At 39.6% G+C, this 23,606-nt stretch overlaps 1 protein-coding gene across 3 annotated transcripts; it reads left to right on the top strand.

The window, feature by feature from the left end:
- The first annotated feature begins 21 nt into the window (after positions 1 to 21).
- ST13 (ST13 Hsp70 interacting protein) lies at positions 22 to 21,887 on the top strand. 3 transcript variants are annotated; one of them, XM_035903169.1, is made up of 13 exons: positions 22 to 193; positions 3,964 to 4,058; positions 4,710 to 4,767; positions 6,103 to 6,172; positions 6,281 to 6,351; positions 6,866 to 6,932; positions 7,511 to 7,595; positions 9,677 to 9,787; positions 11,146 to 11,248; positions 14,522 to 14,638; positions 15,329 to 15,392; positions 16,555 to 16,655; positions 20,571 to 20,699. In XM_035903169.1, exons 3-13 carry the CDS (start codon positions 4,711 to 4,713, stop codon positions 20,697 to 20,699), a joined length of 975 nt encoding a protein of 324 aa, XP_035759062.1. In that variant the 5' UTR covers positions 22 to 193; positions 3,964 to 4,058; position 4,710. The 3 variants fall into 3 exon arrangements, with proteins under 3 accessions (XP_035759062.1, XP_035759061.1, XP_035759063.1); XM_035903168.1 differs by lacking the exon at positions 3,964 to 4,058; XM_035903170.1 differs by lacking the exons at positions 22 to 193; positions 3,964 to 4,058 and having other exon boundaries at positions 4,711 to 4,767; positions 20,571 to 21,887.
- Positions 21,888 to 23,606: the final 1,719 nt, after the last annotated feature.

Raw genomic sequence — 23,606 nt, 5'->3', positions numbered from 1 at the left:
TTTTTTGTTTTTTTTTTGTTTTTTTTTTTTTAAACTCTGGCCATTCCCGTTGCAAAAGCCTGCCCTCCGGCCATCTCAGTGGCTCAGCTTTCCAGGCTGGAAAGCCCCACGGTAATACTTACCCAGCTTAATTCTCGCGTTATGCAGCAGAGTTGGCTGGCCTGTCTTAAAAAGGAGCCGAGTTTGTGGGGAGGTGAGTGGCGTTGATTTACATCCTGGTACCCAAAAAGCATAAAACACCTGGCAGTTTAAGACGCGGAATGGTCCCTGGCCAAAAAATTTGGTTTGCCCCTTGAAGTTTCCTGTATTGAGTAGTTGAAATCTTGGCCCCCCCTGTGAGGCGCTTCAAGTGTGCGCTGCTTAGGCTGCACGTAAGTCTTTGCACCTGTGGCCTGCGACAGCAGATGCTTCCCAGCGTAAAAACATCCTCGGATTCCAGCCTGGGAGCCCAGAAACACCGGGTTGGGAGGGCTGAGGTCCTTTGCTGCTGGCAGAGAACCCGCAAACCCCCCAGTATTCAGCTAGGGTACCTCTCCTTGGTGTTTGTAGCTACAATCCTCGCTCCTCGAAAGGTCCTCTTGAGAGGTGAGGGAAGTCCTTGCAGAAACACCTTTTATGAAAGGGGAAGTGAAAAGAATCTGGCCAGTGACAAAGTGGGATTTGTGTTAGAAAATTTGCTTTACATTTTAATTTGGAAGTATTTTAATTGTACTTTCTGCTGTAATTAATTGAAAAACTTGGTGGGACTTTGCGAGTGCATATGTATAAGTATGGGCATTTTGCAGTATGTCATATAATGAAAATGGCCACAATTAACTATTTATTTGGGGTTTTTTACAGTGATGTCCAAACTTTTTTATGCAGCCGAATAGTAGCGTGGTTGTAAAACCACTCCTGTTTAACCTCACTTGGTTTTGCAGCACTGACAGTAACTGCATGTACACCTAGGAGGGAGATGCATGTCTGTTTTATCCTACCTTCAGGTCCTTTTGCTGTTTTGTAAAGCACTTAAGTGCCTCACCCTAGGTTACTTCTGTTCTTCTGTTGCGTAATTCTGAAGGTGTGCACAGAGTGTTTTGGGAGGGAGAGGAAGAATGCTGACTTCTTTTGGCCAAAGAAAGCATTAGGGACTGGAAAGGTGATCATCTCGTTCCTAACTTTCTCCACTTTAATGGGGAGGGCTCTAACTTCCAGATAAATTATTAGAGTTTGTATTCGGTTAATAGCAGGGCACTTGTATTATAAGTACAAAAATGAGATTTTGAACTGCGGAATGTTTTTTCCATGTACAGTCTTCACTGCATACCTTTATCTTAGAAGTTAAAAATTATTTCAGAGTAGAATCTCCTGTGGCTCTCGGGTTTTCTGGTTTTCTTCACATATTTGAGCTAAATATTTTGGTAAGTTACACACTTGGATATGTGGAGTGGTAGCCAATTTACTGTTCATGTCAAACTGTCTGGAAGTCTGGTGGATTCCCCTCTTCCCTTCCATAGCAGTGCTGTTTGCAGGAGGACTATTAAGTGCATTTAAGGGGTCTTCTCATTCTTTGGAAACTGCTTGAAACTCCGCATGGCCTAGCTTCAGGTGGGAATAAACTCCTTGAGTCTGATATCTCTGTCAGACTCACCTATATTCATCTAAAAGACATGGGTTTAGTCACCAAGGTAATGTTGTGAGTGATTACAGGATAGTGACTAAATGATACTGAAACCCATTATTAAATTTTTTCAACAAAAATTCTGATGATTGATTTGATTTTTTTTTTTCTTAAAGCTAATTATTCTAACGTAAATGATGCTAACTGCTCGTAAAACCAGGATGGGATGCTTTATTTCTGACTAGCTGCTAATACTGCATCAGAAACCTTAAGTCTTACCTGTTTTCATGCACTTGTTATTTTCTAACCTTTATTCTGTCTAGCTGTTGTATTTCATTTCAGTGTAGATGCTCTCTCTATAGAAAGCATATACTAGTGTATGATTGTGTTTGGAAAATGTTGTGACATCCCTTTTAGTCATGCCTGCTTTTTCATAATTGAAAAAAAAATACAAATATTTTGACTTGAATTGTTACGAAATGAGTCACTAAAGGGAACGTGTTTCGAAAACCTGCAATTGAGCAAAGAAACATTAGCAGTCCTTGAAAGTAAAGTGCAGAATCCCTGATTTATGAAGAGACCTTTTTGCCTCATGTTTCTGTTGCTTTGTTCAGATAGATTTTGACCCTTTTGAATTTTTGGTAAATCCAGTTTCTCTCTAAAGATAATTTTGCTGTCAATGATGAAAGCGGATGCAGAAATAACAGCTGCAGTTCTTCCAACAAGTCATAAAAGCAGCACTTCTCATCACCGTGATGAGTGCAAGTATGGAGTTGTTGTTGCAGTGGGGTCCTGACAGCTCCCAGGAGTTTTTACTGGAGTTGCACAACTCTGTTTTAGCACGAAGGTTTAAATTTAACATCTTTTGTGTGTGTGTGTGTGTGCGCGTGCTATTTATACAGCTCAGTACCTTTTCCTACAAGAGTCTCATGTCTGTATGCAGTAAACTTTGCATATCCTTGCTGTGCATTCAAACATTGTAATCAAATACTGTTTTAAGGGATGGTTTTAGAGTAACTTGCTTTTGAGTTGTTCTGGGATTGTAACTCTAGATTCAATAGAGGATAACTGGATAGTGAAAACGTTTTCAGGGACGAGGACTGAAACTGGCTTTGGCAGTTCATGAAATGGCATTTTAAAATGTGTGTGTATATATATTGGTTAAACATATCTCATAGACTTGTTTATTTTTGGTGGAGTGTGGGGGGGGGGGGATGTGTAGAGGGCAGAGGAAACTGACCAAGTTGTTTCAGCTTTGAGATGATTCAAGGTGTCAGACTTAAAACCAGCTGATCTTGAGACTGATAATTTGGAATTGCTCAAGAATTTGATTCCTGTGGGTTTTTTAGCTTGAGCTGTTCTTAAATACGTGATTGGAACTTGGGAATGTTACGAACCTTTTTGAGTTAGACAGTTGTCAGTCTTTTTCCAGTAAGCCAGGCTTTGAAAGAGTCTTACTGTTCAAAAGAAAAAAAAAAAAAAAAGCATTGCCAACAAGCATTAGATGGATCTTGAGAGCATTGCGTTACCCTGGATATTAGCTATTAGCACGACTAAAATGCTTCAGAATTTGTAGCTTCTTAGCACAAGTGAAGTTCCAAGGCTCCTCTAGACAGTCCCTTAGGGAAAACTGTTTGATTTGTACAGAGTGCTAGAGGGTTATGTGCCCTGTTGTCAGCCTACAAGCGTGAAAATTTAGGAGGAGCAGTTACTACACGTACTGTGTTGTTTTGCCTAGCTCTATAATGATTTATCAGACTGCAGTTGTTTAGTCCTTGCAGTATAATTTAGATTAAGTAATGTCAGCACTCCAGGGACACATCTAGATTTTTGCAGTAGCTTCAGAAGATGCCTTTTTTTGTAAGTTGGGGTATTTTTTTCTTGACAGTTTATCCTTGTAAACTAGATGTAGTGTAATGCTGTTTGCTTGCCTTTTGCTGCAGGGCCTGGTGCCAGGACCTGTCAATCCTGCCACCTCCTCTTCCTTCTTCTACCCTCCCTTCCCCCCAATTCATCCCTGTCCTGTCCCGTACCCCGCCGCCCCCCCCCATCCAGGTTTCTTTTCAGCCAGCTTGGGGCCTGACTGAGATGGTGCTGGTGACAGGAGGGAGGAAGGAGGGGAGAACAGACTGCAGCAGCCTGACTTAAGAAGCTGTAGGATCTCATCCTTAGGATATGGTTTCATGTTGTAACCATTCCTGAAAGCAGATGTCCTGTGCCCTTCCAGTTCCTCCCGCCTGTTTGCCCACTTCCTTCTTCTCTCCCCTGCATCACCTCTACCCAGTTGTGTGGGGCCCCAAGGAGTTGGTTGAGCCTGTTGAGTTGATAGAAATGTTTTTTTGGTTTTTTTTTTCCCTTTGGAGTACGTATGGCCAGAGCAATTGGAAACTATTGGTAGATGGGAATGCAGGGCAGAGGGTGGGTGGGAATGGTAGTCCTTGTGGCAGCGCGCCATTAGGTATGATTAGATGTTACATGAAACAGCTGGAGAATTCAGCCTATGCTTATTTCTGGCTGCTAACCAAAGTTGATAGACTGTAGAAGTTTATTCTATATTGAAGGAATGCTGGCTATACAGAGAATGCTCCTTGTAGCTAAAGAGAGGCATGAATATTGCAATACATAAGAGAAATAGAATTGTTTTCTAGGCATCAATTTTTTAATTGCATAGGCATTTTAGGCCATTAGGGTTCTCTTAACTTGTTTGACCTCTGTACAAAAATAATTTTAATTTTAGCAATATCTATAACAACAGTATTTAGGTTTGACTTAACATAAGTTGCATTTCAAGGAGAAATCCATTCGGGCCAAGGAGGCAGCCTTTTTGTGTGAGAAAGGGTGGGTGAGTGATGTGTGATGTGCGTGGCTACAAGTCACGGTGGAGTTCGAGGTGAAAGAGCCAACAGACACAGCGTGCGTTACGTTGCACTGAGCAAAGCGTGGTGGATGTGTGCTTTTTATTTGCTGGTTTTACAGTGAACTGGATCATCGTGTTTCATGTCACAACAAAAAGCTGAGATTATCAGGAGGATTTGAATCAATAAAACACATGTCACTATTTTGATAATCTTACTGTTTTGTTTTTTCTCTTCCCTATTTTGCTGAAAAGTATGGGAGGCACGATACCGCCTGCTCCAGCCAATGCCTCCACAGAGGAGACAAGTAAGGTGAGATATGAAGAATTTATCATTGAAAACTAACATTTGGAGACTCTGCAAAAATTGCTGAGAAGGGGAAAAGTTGCTGACGATTTTCACTCAAATAGGGTGGGTGAATATGCTAGGGTGAGTGTGTGTGACAGTTCAGTCTGAAGCCTGCCCGTTGCATGATGTGGATGACTTATTACAGATGGCTTCCTAGTTTGTTTCGAGTGTTACCATGCTCCATTTCCCTAATCCTGAATGTGTGATGTTCTGTGCAATGCAGATGCCAAAGTCTTTATTTCTTTTTTTATGTTCTTGCTGTCTGTTTACACACCTCTTCTGTAGTCATTAGTGGATGAAATTATTATCTCTGCATGAGAAGAAATATCAGTGAGGGTGATAGGTAATAAATTGAACGCCAGATTTTTAAGGCAGTATTGTGAAAGAGTTTTTCTGTGGGTTTTGTTCATTTGTTTTAAGGGAGATAATAAGTTTGGCTTGTAGATAGTTATAGCAGGATTTTCCCAAGCTTGAAATTCTTTTGGAAAAAGTAGGAGGGGAGTGGGGTGGGTGGGTTTGTGGTTTTTGGGGTGGGTTTGGTGTTGGGGTGTTTTGGTTTTTTTGGGTTTTTTTTTGTTTGTTTGTTTGTTTTGATTTAACAAGACAGTGGATGCTGGAATTATTGACTATTTAGAAATATGTGGAGGGATTGTGTATATGTAGTGAGTATAGTCTGTAACACTGAGTATCAAGACAAGCAGATTATGTCTGTGATAAAGCAGGATGTGTTAAAGTGTGGGATTCAGAGGAAGTTAGTAATATAGTTAAAAGTTGATAGGAAAACATTTGAAAAAACATTCTAAGTATGTATAAAGTGGCAAAGATCTCTGACCTTGGCAACTGGAAACAATATTTTGATCATTGACGCGAGCTGATTGTTCACTACTAAAAGACCTTAGCCTAACAGTATTAGATTGAGAGGATTTTTGATCCAGAGAATGTGTGAGGGAAGGCAGGAAGATTGAAAGGATTGGTTAGTTGCAAAACTGGTTCTGAATTGTGTATTATCTGGATTATTTGGTTTTGATTATTGAATTACACAATTTGAAGGACAGGCTTTACCAATAATAGAAGTTCATGAGTCAAAATTTGGGCTCTGGATTATTTGCATGCTTGATAGACTTAATCTGAGAGGAGGAAAAAGGAGATTTGTATCTTAAAAATAAAACGGTTTAGCCATAGAGCAATCTGATGCTTTGGAGATTAATTTTGGGTTTTCTGATGCATTGTTATTTATTAGAGTGGGAATAGAATATCAGTCAGAAATAATATATGGTTACAAATACATTTCTTTTTCAGGGCAAAGCAGAAGAACAGCCAGAGGAGCCAGTTAAATCACCTGAACCAGAAAGTGAAGAGAGTGACTTAGGTGTGGAAAACAGATGACTTTATCACATTTCACCAATTTGAACATGATTCTGGAAATCCTCTCTGTGTTTGTCGATTTGTTTAATCTTGCTTTTTGTTTTTCTCCCAGAAATTGACAATGAAGGAGTGATTGAACCAGACAATGATGACCCTCAAGAAATGGGAGATGAAAATGTGGAGGTAAGCACAATGTTTTTAGTATCTGTGGCATTAGGAAAGATAGGGAGAGGTTTTGAGTTTAGTCAAGGGTGGCAGCTGAGGGGGGATGAATACTATATTAGCTACGTAGCCAGCTGTTGCTTTGGTCCTTTTTCTCCTAAATAGAAAACTTACCTGCTTAAACCTTTCTTTTCTTGTTCAAGGTTAGAATCCATCAAAAAGTTCAGTGAGGAAAATCAGGTCAGAAAACACACGAAAAATTATCAAAACACCCCTGAAAACTAGATATGTAGAAGTCTGCCATTATTCAACTTATCTTTTGAGCATTTTCTAGATAAAAATAGCGGAGGCTGATGTCTCCAAGCAAAAAAAAAAAAAAAAAATTAACTGTGATTTCAATGCAAATTAAAAACAAGATTCTGGAATTGGGAAACTGGAGCTCCCTTCTTTGGTGCTTTCTTAGCATGGTAATTCTGGCCTGGACTAGACAGCTTTTGGGTTTTGTGTGTGTTTTTCACTTTCTTTATTTTCTCAGGTAACTGAAGAGATGATGGATCAAGCTAATGAGAAGAAGATTGAAGCGATAAATGCTCTAAGTGAAGGTGATAAATTGGTTTTTTTAGTACATATTCAAGGACATCAGGTTTGGTTCTCCTTTCTAAAAAAAGGAAGTAAATATCATAGATCATTTTGAATGCTTTCAGGGAAAAGAAAACTCACTTGCTGTTGGATACCCAAAAATATCTAGAACATGAAAGCTTCTTTAAGTACTGTCTTCCCAATGTAGCTGTAGTTTTGGGCTGGGCCGGGGAGAATGAGGTACTGCAGCATCTTAATTACAAATTTATCCTTGTAGTACTTCCCTATGCGTTACGATTAGTGTCTCTAGTGGTTTGTCTTAATGCAGTGAAAAGCTGTGTAATAAAGAGGTGACTTCCTATTTGATTGCATACAAAGTTAAATGTACAAATTTAACTGGAAAAAGTCTCTCCTCGCTTCTAGCATTAATTTTGGAGTTTGTATTTCAGTAACATAGCAAGAGGGAGAAATTGATTTTCCTTTGTTGATAATGTTCCATTCAAGACGTGCCTAGGGACATAGCACCCTGTAGGGCAGGTTTGGCAATTTGGATGTAATTTCATTGCGTAATGACTGGAACTTTACTGGTACTCATGTTTAGGTGAACTTCAGAAGGCTGTCAACTTGTTCACAGATGCTATCAAGCTGAATCCTTGTTTGGCCATCTTGTATGCCAAGAGAGCAAGGTGAGTCATCATAAACTAGTGATGTATGTTTCTGCCTGTTCTGCTATTTTCCTTAAGGAACCTAAATATAATGGCAACTTGAGGATCTATATAGATTTAAACTGCATGAGGAAGGAGAAAAGTACACTTTGTGCATTTTCTCTTACATGTGATTAACCAGATTTGCTGAAGCAACCATATAAAGAATCTTGATAGTAGAGTAAGTAACAGAACGATGTTCCAAAATGTGTTGTGGTAATACAGCTTTTGGTATGCTGAGTTAGAATAATGCTGGGTAATAAACACTTGTAAAATCTGAAGTTTATGCTGGGCTTAAGATGATGATTGAAACCATGTCCTGTTTAGGTGCAAAGTTAGTTGTGGATCATGTGAATTCTCTCCGCATTGCACCTGCTAAATGAGTTTGTTCACTGTGAAGTAGACTTGTTTCTGTTCAACAGTTCTGTGTTTGAACAGGACACGCCTATTTCTCAATCCATTCAGTACCCACCTTAGTGCTAATTAGATCTACCAGACTGCAAATAATGCATTGGGAACATTGTCAGATTTGACGTGTGGTCACCCTAACTTCATAGTGTACAAACATAGTTATCTTCCTAATTCTTGAGGAAGGCTGGGTAAGTATGGGTTGCAGAGGCAGAAGTTCCCACAGATTTTTAGGTTTTTTTTCTCCTTTTACACAAAAAAACTACTAGCCATGGGTGATACGATAGTTCAGTAGATCTTTTCCATAGCAAGGTATGATTCAAAGAAATGTTCAACTTTTCATGACTTTCATGTGATTAATTAGTGTCCTTTAACTGTTCTGTTCCAGTACAGTCTTAACTGGTACAAGCCTTGCTGTTTTTTCCTTTCCATATCAAAGTTTCTGCATATAACACTACTTGTGTACCTTAATACACAGTGGTTGTTGTTGCCATCATAGTAGTATTTTTAGAGCCTCTTACAGTGTCATATCTTCTCAGGACTGGGATTAGCAATGAAAAATAGAGTGTTAGAAGTTTAAGAGTTACCTCAATTTGGTCTGTTGTAGAAATAAGCAAACAATACATTAGGATCTTGTAAAACCTGCAGTGTAACAGCAGTGTTGACCAAGTGCTGTGAGTAATCCACTTCTCTGGTAGAGTTGGGTTTTGGTTCTGCAGGGAGTTGTGTGTTTGGGAGACAAGGGTTTTCGTGCAGCCAGCAGCATTGGAATGTCTCATTGGTGAGGTGTAGCTCTGAGACAGTTTCCTTTGCCTGCCTGTTTGTTCCTAGCAGAGGATGTATGACTTTGTGCTTGCTTTATAACAAGCCCTAACGATGAAGTTACTTACAGGCACTCTAATTGCTGATAAATTGTTTTCAAGTAGATGTAAAAGGGCAGAAGTTCTGACTTGGAGTATCTTGAATATCAAATACTTTTATCAGTTCAGGAATGGGTTTTGGCATTTCCTTCAGAGATTTTTAATTTTAAATGCCTGAACCTCCTGAAGTACTGCCCTACTAGTTAATCTGATATGCTTGTGTATTGTAAAATGTGCAGTTATTTCACTTAACTGACAAGGGATTGGGGCTGCTTTCTGGGTTTGTGTTTTGTTTTGCCTCTTAATTTTGATGACTCATCTCCTTTCTCCTTTTGTAGTTCCTGATGATTCTAGCCATTGATCCTTGTAGCCTGTATGATAACTCGTGCTTTCTTTGTCTTACTGTTGTTTTTAAAGACTGTGTAATGTGGCATGCATAATATTGTTGATTTGTTCAAAGTGCTAGTTGCCATTGGCTGTAGACTCCAAACACTGTGGAATTGAACTGTCCTTTGCATTTATGTATCCTTTCCTTGTGCCCTAGTTTTTCTGGCTGGCAAGGCTTGAGTCTGAACAACGAATGCTTTCATTTCTTGCTAATAATTCACCTACAATGGTGGGGTGGGTGGGGGAACTAAATTTCAGTGACTTCATTATCACTATGAAATCTTTTTGAACTCAGCTCTTCAAACATATTATCTCTCTAGCTTGCCTGTTAGTCATCCAAAATTATTTCCAGCTTAAGTTAGTAACTTAGTATTTCAATATGTACAATAAATGTTCTTTTTCCCGCAGTGTTTTTGTGAAACTACAGAAGCCAAATGCTGCCATTAGAGATTGTGACAGAGCCATCAAGATTAATCCTGACTCAGCACAGACCTACAAATGGAGGGGGAAAGCACATAGGTAATGAACTGCACTTGTGCTTGATATTATCTTTACTTAGGTGGGGGAAACAGTTTTGTTTATGCATTCTGTCTCTGAACTGTCTGTCTTGTACCTGAGAGCAGTAGCCAGGAGCCAAGAAACCATTGTGATGAGTGTATAGCTTACAGGAAAGATGGTGATGTATTGATGGCAATTTATGAGTAGTCCTTCTGGCATTGTCTTTTTTTCTTCTTCTTCTTTTTTTTTTTTTTTTTTTTTTTTTTTTAACATATCTTCTAATGGCTTATTGCTGTTCTGAATAGCATTTTCTAATTTGCTAATGATTATGAGTTGGAGGTCTTTTGTTTTCACTTAATTCAGTCTTTATTTACTAACCTGTAATTCTTAAACCTTTCTCTGCTGGCCTTATTCCATTAGATCCTAGAGCTCTTTTACATAGTAAATTAAACTGCCTAGTTATTAAGGGAACCATTTGTTGCAGTTGAAGAGTGGTATTAAGTAAACAGTGTAATAATTTAAAATGGCATTAGGCCGGTGTGCATCCCCCTTCGAGCTACAGTTAAACTTTTTTTTTTAAATGACAGTAAATCAGCCAAAAAGAAAAAAGGTGGGTCTGTATAAAAGTGGAAGGAGTAAATGCTAAAAGAACTTAACAAAAAAAAAAAAAAAGCATTTTAAACAGTGTTCAGAGAGTAGTTTGTTAATGTCTACAGTTTTAATAAACAGCATGGAGCCTAAGAGTGAGAACACTGGAGCATAGTTTGGATTAACTCTCTCTGTAAGCAGAAGCGCTTTGAGCATTTAGGAATACCACTGTTTGCTTAAATTTCTGATTATCAAGAGTTTGTATAAAGGAATAGTTAAAAAGTGCACACAGTAGCTTGTATGACCTCTTCAGCTAAGACACAGTGCATCCAGTTAGCTAGGATGTTTGAGTGCTGAGTAAAGAGAGTCCATTTAAGCTTGAGGTAGTAGTGGAGGAGACTTGTACAGAACACTGAATGTGTAGTTTTACACTGAACGTGTGCCTACTGGTGCAGACCATTATTATCAGTGTGCTTCACATGTTTAGGTAGGGTACTTTCTCCCTGTTGGACCCTTCTTGTTTATACCGAACAATGATAGTGGCTGATTGAGGGTTTTTTTCCTCATTGTTACTTCAAGCAAAAGTTATTGTAAGGGCATGAAGTAAGCAAATATCCTCTGATGGCATCATAGTGTGCAGGTTACAGAAAACACTATGATTATTAAACTTCTCTAAGTCTGTATAGCTGCAGGTAAAAATACTGAATGCCGCATGGTTGTAAATATTATGAAGAACTGCAAGAGTTTAGTTTGCTTTTTTCTTCTGAATGTTCGTGTCTTCTGAATTCCAGACTTCTGGGTCACTGGGAGGAGGCCGCTCATGATCTTGCGTTAGCTTGTAAACTGGATTACGATGAAGATGCTAGTGCCATGCTGAAGGAGGTGCAACCAAGAGTAAGTGGGGAGGCATAATGGAGGTCCCTCCTGTTTGTTTGGGTGATGTTGCTGCCTTCAAATTCTTCCAATATGCATTGTTTTGTGGGAATGTGTTCATGTGTCATCTGAGACTTCAAACTGAGTTTATAAATACTTCTGTATTCGATCACAGTTGTTTGTGGTTGTGTGTAGAGAATTCGAGTTACTGGGGCTGTGCATGTAACTGAACTATGAAATAGTATGTTCCTTTTCAAAATCGTAACAGAAAAATCTGAAGCAGTTGAAGTTTTCCAGATATTTTAGAATCTAGACTAAAAACATTCAGAAGAGCGAGAGAACAGTGACAATGGATTTTTTTCAAGATGTTTCTGAATTGATCAGAGTTTCATCCTAAACATGTTTTACAAAGGAAGCATATTGCTGTGATTTGTATTTTCATTAGTCTACCCCATGAGGGCAGTGTAATCTCTGTAAGACTGGTTTTCAGTTTTTCTCAAGTGATTGACCCCAGCATTCTCTTCTAAGGAAGAACTTCTGTGTAAAAAATGTAAGACTGTTGATATCAGGCTTGCTTTTTCATCTGTTTTGTGTGTTCCTTTAAAGTGCTTGACAGACCACAGATTGCAGCTCTTGCATTGTATTGGGTTTACATGGCAGGGTTGGGGGGAGGTGAAGATTGCAGGGCTGGCCTCTTGTACGAAGAGACATGTGGCTGCCCCTGTGTCAGATGGAGCTGGTTCCATTTGGCTCCAAAACAGACCCACTGCTGGCCAAAGCTGAGCCAGCCAGCGACACCGGTGGTGCTTCTGTGACAACATATTTAAGAAAGGGTTAAAAAACACAGTGCAACGGCTGTGAGAGAGAGGGGGCAGTAAAGAAAAAAAAATAGGAGAGAAGCAACCCTGCAGACACCAAGATGGGTGAAAACAAAGGGGAGGAGGCGTGCCAGGCACGGGAGCAGAGATTCCTCTGCAGCCTGTGGAGAAGACCATGGTGAGGCAGGCTATCCCCATGCAGTTCATGGAGGTCCGTGGTGGAGCGGATATCTGCCCTGCAGCCCATGGAGGACCCCATGCCAGAGTAAGGGGATGTACCCTGAAGGAAGCTGCAGCCCATGGAGGGTCCACACTGGAGGAGGCTCCTGACAGAAACTGTGGCCCATGGAAAGGAGCCCATGCAAAAGCTCGTTTTCTGGCAGGAGCTGCAGCCCATGGAGGGACCCATGCTGGAAAAGTCTGTTCCTTAAGGACCATACCCTGTGGGGAGGACCCACGCTGGAGCAGTGAAGGACTGTATCCTGGGGGGGGAACCCTACGATGGAACAGGAAAAAAGTGTGAGGAGGAAGGAGTGGCAGAGGTGCAGTGTTATGAACTGGCCACAGCCCCCACCCCTCTGCACCATTTGGGGTGGGGGGAGGAGGTGGAAGAGTGGAGAACAAAGGAGTGAAGTTGAGCTTTGGGAAGAAGGGGGATAGGGGGAAGGTGGGTTTAGTTTTGTCTTTGTTTCTCATCGTCCTACTCTATTTTTTTTAATGGGCAGTAAATCAAATTAACTTTCCCCACGTTGAGTCTGTTTTGTCTGTGATGGTAATGGACAAGTCATCTCCCTGTCTTTATCTCAGGCCAAGAGCTTTTCCATCTTACTTTCTCTCCCTGCCCTGTTGAGGAGGGGGAATGAGGGAGTGGCTTAAAAGCATCTGGCTGCCAGCCAAGCTTAACCCACCACATGCATAAACATTCATGTGTCTAATAACTTCAGCTTTCAGTTTTCCTATGTCTTTGTAGAAGACGCTGTCTGCAGCAAAAAACCAACGGAAACCATCTTACAACCTGTTAGTCTTCTGTGTTGGAGACTATTGATCTGTGGTAAATGTAATTAGGTCTTAGGTCTTAACCTTTTTTATAAGAAGTATACTTAATGCTTGGCTGAGGGGAAACCTTCTATTTCCCAGTTAATCCACCCATACACAGAAACAGCAGAGTATGTCTGTGCTATATTGATGTGTAGCAGGAAAAATGTATGATCTTTTCATGGGTGATTTTTTTTTTTTAATCTTTAATAAGTGAAGATGATATGTTCACCTAATTTATTCACTTCCAGCTTTCCTAGCACTTTTTTAATTTGTAGCACTTCCAGCTGAAAGTCTGAATGAAATTCTAAAAATGCTTAGTTCATTTTGAGAAATACTTAGAAACAATGAAAATCAAAACTTTTTAATAAAACAAAGAGTTTCCAAAGAAACAACAAAACACTTGCCTCTTTCTTAGTGAATTACTGAATGGCCATAACATCAGGTTCTGATAACACATACTGCATTCTGCTGCCTACAGTATGCTTTCTGTGGCAGATGTACTTCAAGAATGATGTGGTGTAGAATGAATATCTCCTAGCTAAAATAAGTTGTATCGAAACTTCACTGCTTATAAAATGATTTATTTTTTTAAAAATTGTTCTGAAAGAATAGAAGCGTGTCCACTGTAGTAGTAGTTAGTATCTCTGGTCTCGAACCTTGATCTTGGTATGGTTTTTTTAGTTACAGGAGTGTCACAGGGTGACCATCATACGCGATTTGTGAAATCCTGAACCATTTTTTGCAATGCTATATAAGGATACATTCTGGTTTCAGGAAAGCAGTCCTACTGTTAGTATTCTATTGTTATAACGGGCCCTGAGTGAGGAGCCTTGGGGAGTTCATTGCCAACTACTCTCTTCTGCTGGGGCTGTACATTTTATAGACTTGAGAAAAAGTAATAACAGGAAGCAAGCTTTTTCCCCACCAGCCCTTTCTTGGTTTGGTTCAGGAATTCTTTGGTCTGTTTATGTCTAGCAGTATATGCTGCAAAGGCATCTGGAACAGCAATAACACTATCAAAAAAGGGGGAATTACGCTTCCTGTTATTGTGCCAGTGAAAATTCCCTTTTTGAAGGCAGTTGCTGGTTTTAGCCCTGGAGAAATTAGTATTTCAGCATAAAAGCATGAAGGGATGCTGAATGATAACACGTTTAAGTTCCAACTATGGTGCAAGTCCCAGAGCTCTATAGCAAAAAAGTATACTAGAGTGCATGTTCTGGTGAATCCAGTTAGCGCCAAGTAGACATGAATAACTGATTGCCATAAAGAGGAAGTAGCAAACGGCTCCTAAACCAAAAGGGCTTTTGAGATGTGAAGTCAGATCTTATTTTTAAGAATTGGTAAAAGCAGATGGTTACGCTTACATGTATTTTGTATTTAAATATGTTGTGTGATATGCTAGAAATGTATATGAAACCTTGGTATTCTATGGTAACAGGCTCAGAAAATTGCAGAGCATCGCCGAAAATATGAGCGGAAGCGTGAAGAAAAGGAAATCAAGGAAAGAATGGAAAGAGTAAAGAAGGCACGGGAGGAACATGAGAGAGCACAGAGGGTGAATACTTAGGCTTTAATATTTCTTAATAATTTGGAGAGTGTCATAGTTATTTTGGTTAACATTAATTGCAGAGAAGAATTACTCTAAGTTTTAGAATTAAATTTGAGACAGTTGACTTTTCTCTTGATTACTTGACTAATAATGAAATCTGGAGAACAGGGCATTGTACCGCAACTGCTTTTGTTGCTAATGACAAAACTAGGCTCTGGAATCTCTACTAATCCTGTATTTCAAGAAGTCAATTGTTGTATGACTGTGCCAGAATAGTTTCACTTAAAGTACTTACATCTCATGAAGTGGGAGGTTTTAAATTTGGGGCAATACCATGCTTTTCTTCCTCACTTTCTGACACTGCTTGCTTTTTCTTCATGCTTTACTGATATATTTTAATATGTTGGGGGTGGGAATTAGTTCTAAAAATGTAAGTTGAGGAGCTAAAACAAATCATACAGTTCATACTCAGTAAAAGCATACTCTGCATAACTTATCTGCAAAGACATACTAAAGTAAGAATAGACATCGCTATTTCTTGTCAGTGGTTTTGTACAGTCAAGTGCTTTGTTTATTGTGATAGCCTACCTGCCTGAAACAGTCTCAGCTATTTTTTTTCTCCTAAAACCAGCTGAGCAGTAGAAAACAGGCTGCAGTTCCATTGCTTTGTGTGGAATGATGTGCTTTCATCTGCAGGAGGAAGAAGCAAGACGACAGGCAGGAGGAGCTCAGTTTGGTGGTTTCCCAGGTGGCTTCCCAGGTATTTCATTTTTAAGCATCAATACTTGAGTTAGAGGTGGCTGTTGTTGCCATGCCAAGTATTATAACCACAGTTTTTATAGCATTTGATCTCAGAGAGAAAAATATTTTATGAAGTTCAGAAGTTGTCTACAAATAACTCTTTGAGCACTAATGGGAAGAGGGATGGCTTTCTTAAAGAGGATTGATGCTGAGTAGCAAGTAGAGGGAAGTCAGAAATCAAAAATGATGGGTAACAATGAAAGTATTTAGGTCTGAGAAAAAGGTGCAGTATTTGCTCAATAATATGAGCTAAATACTAGTATAAAACTGTTTTTTAAATTAGGGTGCCTTGGACCCATTCTGCTTAAGAACAATAGTTTCAAAGTTGAAAATTTGGATTGAATACTGGTTGCAAGCTATTGTTGAACAGAATAGTTTCTCAAAGGAGGTAGTGCAGTTTACCTTATGGAAAAGCTGTCCTTGAACAGTTCCATGAAGATTGGGCTTTCCATGTTATTCTGGGGTACAATAAATTGAGGAGACACAAGAATAAGTAGTAATGCTCTTGAAGATTGAGTTGTAGTTGAGGTAGGCTGCATGCATGCTCCAACCAGATTAGCTTGTGAGGGGAACCAAATAGGGACCATGTCTACCCTACTAAGAACAGCTGGGGTTATTGCTGATTAGGGATTCAAAAACAGAACGTCAAGTATTTTCCTCCAGGGATTTTTTTTTTTTTTCCTTTGGTGGTACAATTTTTTCCAACCTAAAGTTTCTACCAAATGTGGAATGTGCCTGGGACATACTACTACTGATCTGCTTTTGCCCTGAATTGTTCACCCCGAGCATTCAAACTCCTTAAGTTCCTGGGCTTGCGACCTACCTGATTTAAGTTAACCAGGAAAATAATTGCATCTGTGTACAAAGTGCTAGAACCTGACACTGGTTTGCAAGCCTCCTATTCAATTGGGTTAAAAACATGCATGAAATAAGATGTAGGTCTTCACAGAAAGAGAATGTGAAGACCCTGCTTTCCATTCAGTGGACCAGCTGTAGCCTTATGGAAGACATGGCTTTAGAGGTGTGGCAAAAGAAGTATGTCTTGATCTATCTCAGTGGGCCTCCTGTATAGATGAATTAAATGTTTTTCATCATGCGTTCCTCCTGTCTTGGGTTTTCAGGTGGATTTCCTGGGGCTATGCCTGGAGGCATGCCAGGAATGGCGGGTATGCCAGGTCTCAATGAGATTCTCAGTGATCCAGAAGTCCTTGCGGCCATGCAGGTGAGTATTTGTTAAAATCAAAGCTAAATGTTCTGAAGGGGGGAAGAACAGCAGCTATGAGCTAAGGGAAGGAAGAAAGATATGACCTTCTGGATAGCAGTGGGATGCTTGCTTATTTCTGTTGTGAAAGTCTCTCCTTGTGTGTGTGGCACCAGACTGTCTGGAATCAACATTAGGTATTTTTCAAACTGATGGGAGCTTAATTAAAGATGCACACACACAACCATTCGCATCTGATAGGGAAAACTATGTGTTATATGGAGTTCTTAATCTCTTTTGAGTCTCCTGAATGATTATTTTTCACATGGAATAATTCAGTTGCTCCATTTTTGAATGCACATACATTGTGGTGAGATAATTATGCACAAAGAATGATTGTTAATATTGTTGCAACACAATATATTACAATAATATTGAGATGAGAGTTGCCTTTCTGTTAGGGGATTAAGTGTTTGGTTTTGCCAGAGGCAAAGTAGCATCAGAATAGTTCTGCATCTGGCATTTTCTAAATTCATGTTCAGAAAGCTTACTTCCCCAGTGGGCTCAATTAATTGCTCAATTAATTAATTGCTCAATGTCATTACTACTTTTACACAAGAAGAGTATTCCAGCATAATAAATAAGAACATATCTGACAACATCATGTTTAGGGGCAGGTGGGCTAGGAAAAATCTGAAGCGTATAGTTATATTTGTGTACTTATACGATCAAGTATGAAAGTGTTTTGTAACTTTTGCTGATTGCTGTGGTTAAACAAGAATTACGTGTTGGTCTCAGCTCATTGAACACCTATGATCCTCATCTAAACAAAAGCACCACAAGGGATCCTTATTTGGTATGCCCTGAAATCACAAAAAAGGAATCACTTTCCATGCGAAACTTCGTGGCTTCCCTTAATGGTTACTGGTGTCCAGAAACACACCTTTACTTAGGCTGCCAGAGTCGGCAGTGTTGACTTGCATGCAAACCATCCAAAAAAAGCCCATGACTTGTAGTTGTATTCATTACCTGGCTAATTTATGCTGTAATACAGAAGTTTGGAATTAGAGTTGCTGAAAATAGAGCTTTGAGGTACAGCTAAATATTAAGTGCTTGCCACACACCCTTAAGAAGACTCCATGGCATGCCAATTATATATACCTGAACATATTGTAGGACTCTGTTGCAAGAATGTGTGTTGACAGTGTTTTGTGATAATGCAGGCAGGCTTTAACACGTAGGACCTATCAGCAAAGCCTTGAGTCTCTCGCTGACCTCTTTGTACAAACTTTGTACAAACGAACAAAAATCTAGATGTGATTTATTCAGCATTTCACCTATGTCGGCACCACCTTCCTTTCCTAAAGTGTCCAGCTGACTATGTTCTGGTTCTCTCTGAATTGGCAGTGTAAACTCTAGTCTTCAAAGATGGTAGTTTCTGCTGCTTGGCTTCTGCTTAGTGCAGCCATGGAGTATCTTGACAGATAATGGTAGCTGGAAGCTATTAACGTACATTACCTGAGGTGTTACAGAAAAGTCTGAATATACTGAATCACACAAATACCCCATATTGTTAAGATACTATTTTAATTGACAGTATGTAGTGGCTTTTCATAGTGAGGTGTCACTACTGAAACTGGAATATTCTGAGAGTAAAGACCTTCTTCTCAATCTCTTCAGACTTAGTGACTCTTGTCTCATGAACTAACCTTGAAATATGCCTGAGTCTGTTAACATCTTGGTAAACCTTAAAACAGTGTGTGCCTGAACTTGAGCTAGCTTAAACTGGTTACGCTGTCAACTTCAGCTTGTCATCTGTAGAAGCAACCGAAGAACTAGATACGACTGCCTATGGACACGTTTAATAAGTTACTGCTCATCACTGGCGTGAAGATGAGAATCTCTGCAAACTAGTATAAAAACTGCTTTCTTGGTGAAGATTTCTGGTTCTGTTACCTAAAGATTTATTGTCTTTGGGATATTTTCTTCTTTTTTCTTTTTTTTTTTTTTTGTAAGATGAACCTATGGATTCCTTATTTGACATATAGTCATATGTTAGACCCAGACTTCCACCAAAATGTGTAAGTTGGAAAAAAGAATAGTGATAACTTTTCACTTGGAAGTATTTTTCATCCTTCTGCAACTAAAGACTACAGCATTAGAAAACTGAACATTACACTAATGCTGTTTACACAGTGGTTCCCGTTCCACCTTATGTACTAAATATTTCCCTATGGGAATGTTAGATATCTAAAGTCTTAAACACTATTCTGATAATATTGCTCATCAATGTGAAACCTTGGATGTGTTAAAGTCTGAGGTTGAGGGTTTCCACAAGTTGTGCAAGTACAGAATAATTTACTTGCTGTGAATGTATAGGACCATAAAGCATGTAGCATAAAATTGGATATTTAACATTCATTTAGGTGTGCTTTGACTCAAACCAGTGACTAAGCTTACTCAGCTTCTTGTTCCGGATTCATATACAAGTGAAAACACAGATCTAACAACATGACATGATCTTTATAGCCATGTGCCTTATTTTGAAATTGGAAATTCAAGAAGTTTGAGGTTGTGAAAGTAGTCTTTTTTTTCTTTGCATTGGAATCCTGGAAAGTGCAGAAAATATATCTAGTGCCTGTTTTCTGAACTTCAGCATCTCTTTGCATTGGAATCCTGGAAAGTGCAGAAAATAGTGCCTGTTTTCTGAACTTCAGCATCCTATTTTTCATAGACTTTGCAGATTCCCTTTTGTGAGGGAGACAAATCACCTGTAAATCCTTCTAACAAAAGACTTGACTCTTGGTTCCCAACATGCATAAAACATGACTGAATCATGTGGGTGATTTCAGTGGAGTCCACACCTACCAAATGCAATTTCACATCAGACTTGTTAAACAGCTTTTGTCTGTGTCTGATGCTAGAATAGATACAGGGTGGTGGTACTGTAGCACAGACAGCTCTGAAGGACACCAGTTGTTTTTTGATGGTTTCCAAAGAATACATCTGCAGCAGCAATGGGCTACAAGTCTAGAGAAGGTTGGATCTTTCAGTGAAACTACTTAAATGTGCTAGAAAGAACAGCAAATGAAATTGCAGCTGATGCAGAAGGTGCTTATAATGGAAAACTTTTTCCAGGCTGAGGTGTAAAATCGGTCTATATGGATTTATTGAGGGGCACCGTTCAAAACATGCACATGTAAAATGAGTAAAAACAATTCTAGTTTAATGGAGGTGAAAGGTGCACTAGAAGTACAGACAAAAGTATTAATGCTTTTCATACTAAATGGAGAAGATGAAGTTGGTGTCCTTTTGACCATTGACTTTAATGTATATGGTGAATGTGTTTATTAACTGCAGCACAGTAATGTGATGAGAGATAACAAGGTTCTCTTCCAATTGTGATTTCTCAGAGGAGGTGGGGAATGACTGAGAATTAGATCCATTTTTAAAAGCCAAACATTGCTGCATCATCTGCTCACAGTCAGTACAGCAGATGATAGTTTCTGCTGCTAGAAGGAACAGAGGTGAAAGGGATGAGTAGCAGCTATTCCTCTCAGGACGGTTATCCTATCATGCGTGCTACACACATAGAGCTCCCGTCTCCTTCAAAATGCATTCGAAGATGCCTGAACAGAAATAATCCAGTAGGTGTGGCTGTGTTTGGCTCCGGTTTTGGGGAAAAAGAACTCTTATCCCCCTTCTCACACATTGTGCTATTACAGGTTCAGTAATGACTGGTGTTTACTAATGCAGCATTAACATCGTGCACTGTATCATTGGGTTCTCTTCAGAGACCTCTTGCCCAAAACTCTAATCTAGTTTTGTCAGGCAAAAAGCTGAGCAGGACCAGATTTGTGTTGTAACCACGTAACCACTAACTTCTGTAGACTTGTTTTAGAAATGCCTTAATTTTTTTTGCTTTTTGTCCTGCAGGATCCAGAAGTTATGGCTGCATTCCAAGATGTTGCCCAGAACCCAGCAAATATGTCCAAGTACCAGAACAATCCCAAGGTCATGAGTCTCATCAGTAAATTGTCTGCCAAATTTGGCAGTAAACCATAATATCCCTGGTTCTTAAAAATCATATCTGAATGGGAAGGGTTGGATTTGGCTAACCAGTGTTGCAATAAAACAAACCATTGTACCTCTGATCTTAAGAGGAGAAACGGGGTGTTCTAAGGAGAACTGCTCTCTAGCCCCAAGTGTTGACTTAATTCAATGATTGGTTTATAGCACTCAAATTATAATCAGATAATGTAGTTTAAACCATCCCTCCTTGTCCAAGAGTTGCAGCCTTTTGTTATAAGCATTACAGACAATTTCCTTTAAATGAACACTCCTGTAAGAAATTGTAATATTCCAGGAGTTTAAGATAAAAACCTGCCGTTGTGTTACTTTGGATTTTTTTTTTTTAATTACCCTCAGTGAGCAAAGAAGAAGGAACTTTAATAGTTGAAGTCTGTCTTAATCCCCTTAGGACAGAAAAGTTGGATTAGTCACAAATAGAAAAGTCGGACAAGTCTGAAGAATTAACTGGATAAAGGAATTGTCTGCAAATACAAGTCCTTACAGTTTTGGGTTTTGTTTTGGTTTTTTTTTTTTTCAATGGGTGACTGACTTTCTGTAGCTATTAAAATTATCAGTATAACCATGCTGGCTAGTTACACACTGGAACTTCTGGCAGTACTGCAAATAATGTAATATTTTGATCACCACAACTGTGCTGCAAAGGTACAGTCCAATCCTTTGCACAATCTGGCATTAAGTACATATTGCAGAGGCCACAGAGGTTTTTGTTACTTGCTCAATTCTTGCCCAGCACCTTTACATAACATTTTATTTATCAGTCTGGGTACGGGAGAGCAGCTTATTGCCTGTGCTTTGTGCTCTTGTCTTTTCCCACTTGGCAAGTCCACCGCTGGTTGCACTCGCCCACCCTTGGGGCCATGCTTACCAGGTTTCATCTATTTGGAAACTTTAGGGAAGGAATCTTGTTCCCATCACTACCTCTGTCCCACTGAATGCAAGCCATCCAGAACACATAAATGCAGAGTTACAAATCAGTGAAGGGGAGAATACTGAACAAAATTGCAGCTCTGGGTTCTGAGTCAGTTAAGTCCTTACACGCTTAGTGGTTAGAATTTCTTGGCCAAAGTCCTGCTGTCTCTTTAGAAGTGATGACTCTTCCTTCACCGCATACTGTAGTCTTCCATCTTTTCTTGTATTCTTTTCTTAAAAAAAAAAAAAAAATCAAAAAACCCCCCACCAAAACAAAAAGCTGTTGTCATGGTTTCATACTTCCATGTTTTTGAGGCTTGTGATATGGAGGAAAAGGTGAAGTAATTGGAGCAGACAGAACATTCTTCTAACACTTGTGGATTAACAGCATGGGTCTCCTTGAAGCAGTGTCTGTGCTGTTGATGTTCAACTGATTTGTCTACCAATAAAGATGGTTGTTGCTTCTGTTTGTCTTGGCTAAAACATTATCTTTCTGTGGAAAAATTGACCCTAGGTACCTGTTCACCACTTGAGTCTCAACATTTGTGTTACTCTTTTGTAATTCTGTATCTTAAGCCATAACTGATGTTACCATTTTTAAATAAATCTGGATTGGTGTAGGAACTCAGCAACAGTTGCAAAAAATAAATCCCCAAATGCTTTTTCTCATACTAATGACCCTGCAGAATGAAATGTGAATCTTTTTGCTTAAGAAATATAGTTCTGAATACTTAGCCTTTAAAAATAAAGTATGGTTTTGAAAAATAAAGCTTTTTGGGTTTGTGTAACTTTCTGATAAAACCTATTTTGTTTAAATTAATTGGGTTTGTGTAACTTTCTGATAAAACCTATTTTTAAATTAAGTGTGGAAGTGCTTCAATTAAACTGTATATATAACTTGTGATTTAAATTGGAACTAAATGCTGAAGGGCTTGTCTTCATGACCAAATGAACTCAAGTTGTGATTGGGCGTGCCTGGCTTTTGGTTGTACTCTTGATGGCCTGGTCCCAAGAGGAGATACTTGAAGTAGGTCACCCCTCAGTACAGGCTGAAACTCGAGTTGTTCATTCAGGCTGGTGCATAGGTGCTGTGCATGAATTGGAACATCTTGAATTTATTCCTGACAGTTTCCTGTTACTCCGTCTTAGCTGTTTGTGTCTGTCTACCCATGACTAGTCAAAAGTAGGAAGCTGCTGCTAGCTAGTAGAAATGGTCATCGCTGTGTCCTGCCTGCTTGCTTGCACATCAGTTGCCCTTGTTCAGAGCTGATTGACTCAAGAAAAACATTCTCCCTGATTTTGGTGTTAGCGTTAGCAGTCTCGCTGAATTCTTGTGATCCTTTGGGAACGCACATCCCGTGACTCCTTTGCTGCGTGGATTTTTTGTTGTTGTTTTTAATGTTACCTGGTAAATTAATTGAGGAGATGCGTGGACCTCATCTCAGTTCCCCAAGTTGGCATGTGGGACGTTTGAGCAGCTAAACTGGTTTGAACAGAAGGACAAGTGCAGTAAGTTAACTGCCCAGGAGATGAGCAAAGATGCTAAGTTCCAAATGTGGGATACAAGTACCTATGTGAGGAAGTTACTTTGTTCAGTGTTTGCTCCAGTATTTACTGGCAGCTCCTTCAGGTTATTTGCTTCCATTGCAGCACAGCAGGCATGGTTCTTTCTAAGTACGGTGGCAGTAGTCAACCTAGCTGACAATTTGACTAAAAACACTTGAGGTGCCAGCGCGTAGGAACGGTTCGGGTAGCCTGGCGTGGCGTGCAAGGTGCTGACCCAGGTTCAGTCTGTGTTTCTGCCATTTGAAGCGAGTCGCGTATGGTGCTGTTTGGCCGGTGCAGTGCCACAGGTTAGATGGCCTGGTCTGCCGGAGAGTGTGATGATACACCTGTAGTTGACTGGTGGTAAAGGGTTGTAGCCCTAATACGCTGTGTGTGTGAGTCTGACTTGCCTGGCCTCTGGCTCAA

This window comes from Egretta garzetta, unplaced genomic scaffold (genome assembly GCF_000687185.1).
Source record: "Egretta garzetta isolate BGI_Z169 unplaced genomic scaffold, ASM68718v1 scaffold51, whole genome shotgun sequence".
NCBI lineage: Eukaryota > Metazoa > Chordata > Aves > Pelecaniformes > Ardeidae > Egretta > Egretta garzetta.
The sequence above is the reverse complement of the archived record's forward strand: the minus strand, read 5'-3'. Positions and strand labels throughout refer to the sequence as shown.

What these genes read in the sequence shown, in the direction of transcription:
- ST13 (XM_035903170.1), top strand. Translation starts at nt 4,711, where the DNA reads ATGGGAGGCACGATACCGCCTGCTCCAGCCAATGCCTCCACAGAGGAG. An exon ending in TTGTATGCCAAGAGAGCAAG is followed by an intron (nt 7,596 to 9,676) that starts GTGAGTCATCAT and finishes TTTTTCCCGCAG; the next exon opens with TGTTTTTGTGAAACTACAGA. An exon ending in AAGTCCTTGCGGCCATGCAG is followed by an intron (nt 16,656 to 20,570) that starts GTGAGTATTTGT and finishes TTTGTCCTGCAG; the next exon opens with GATCCAGAAGTTATGGCTGC.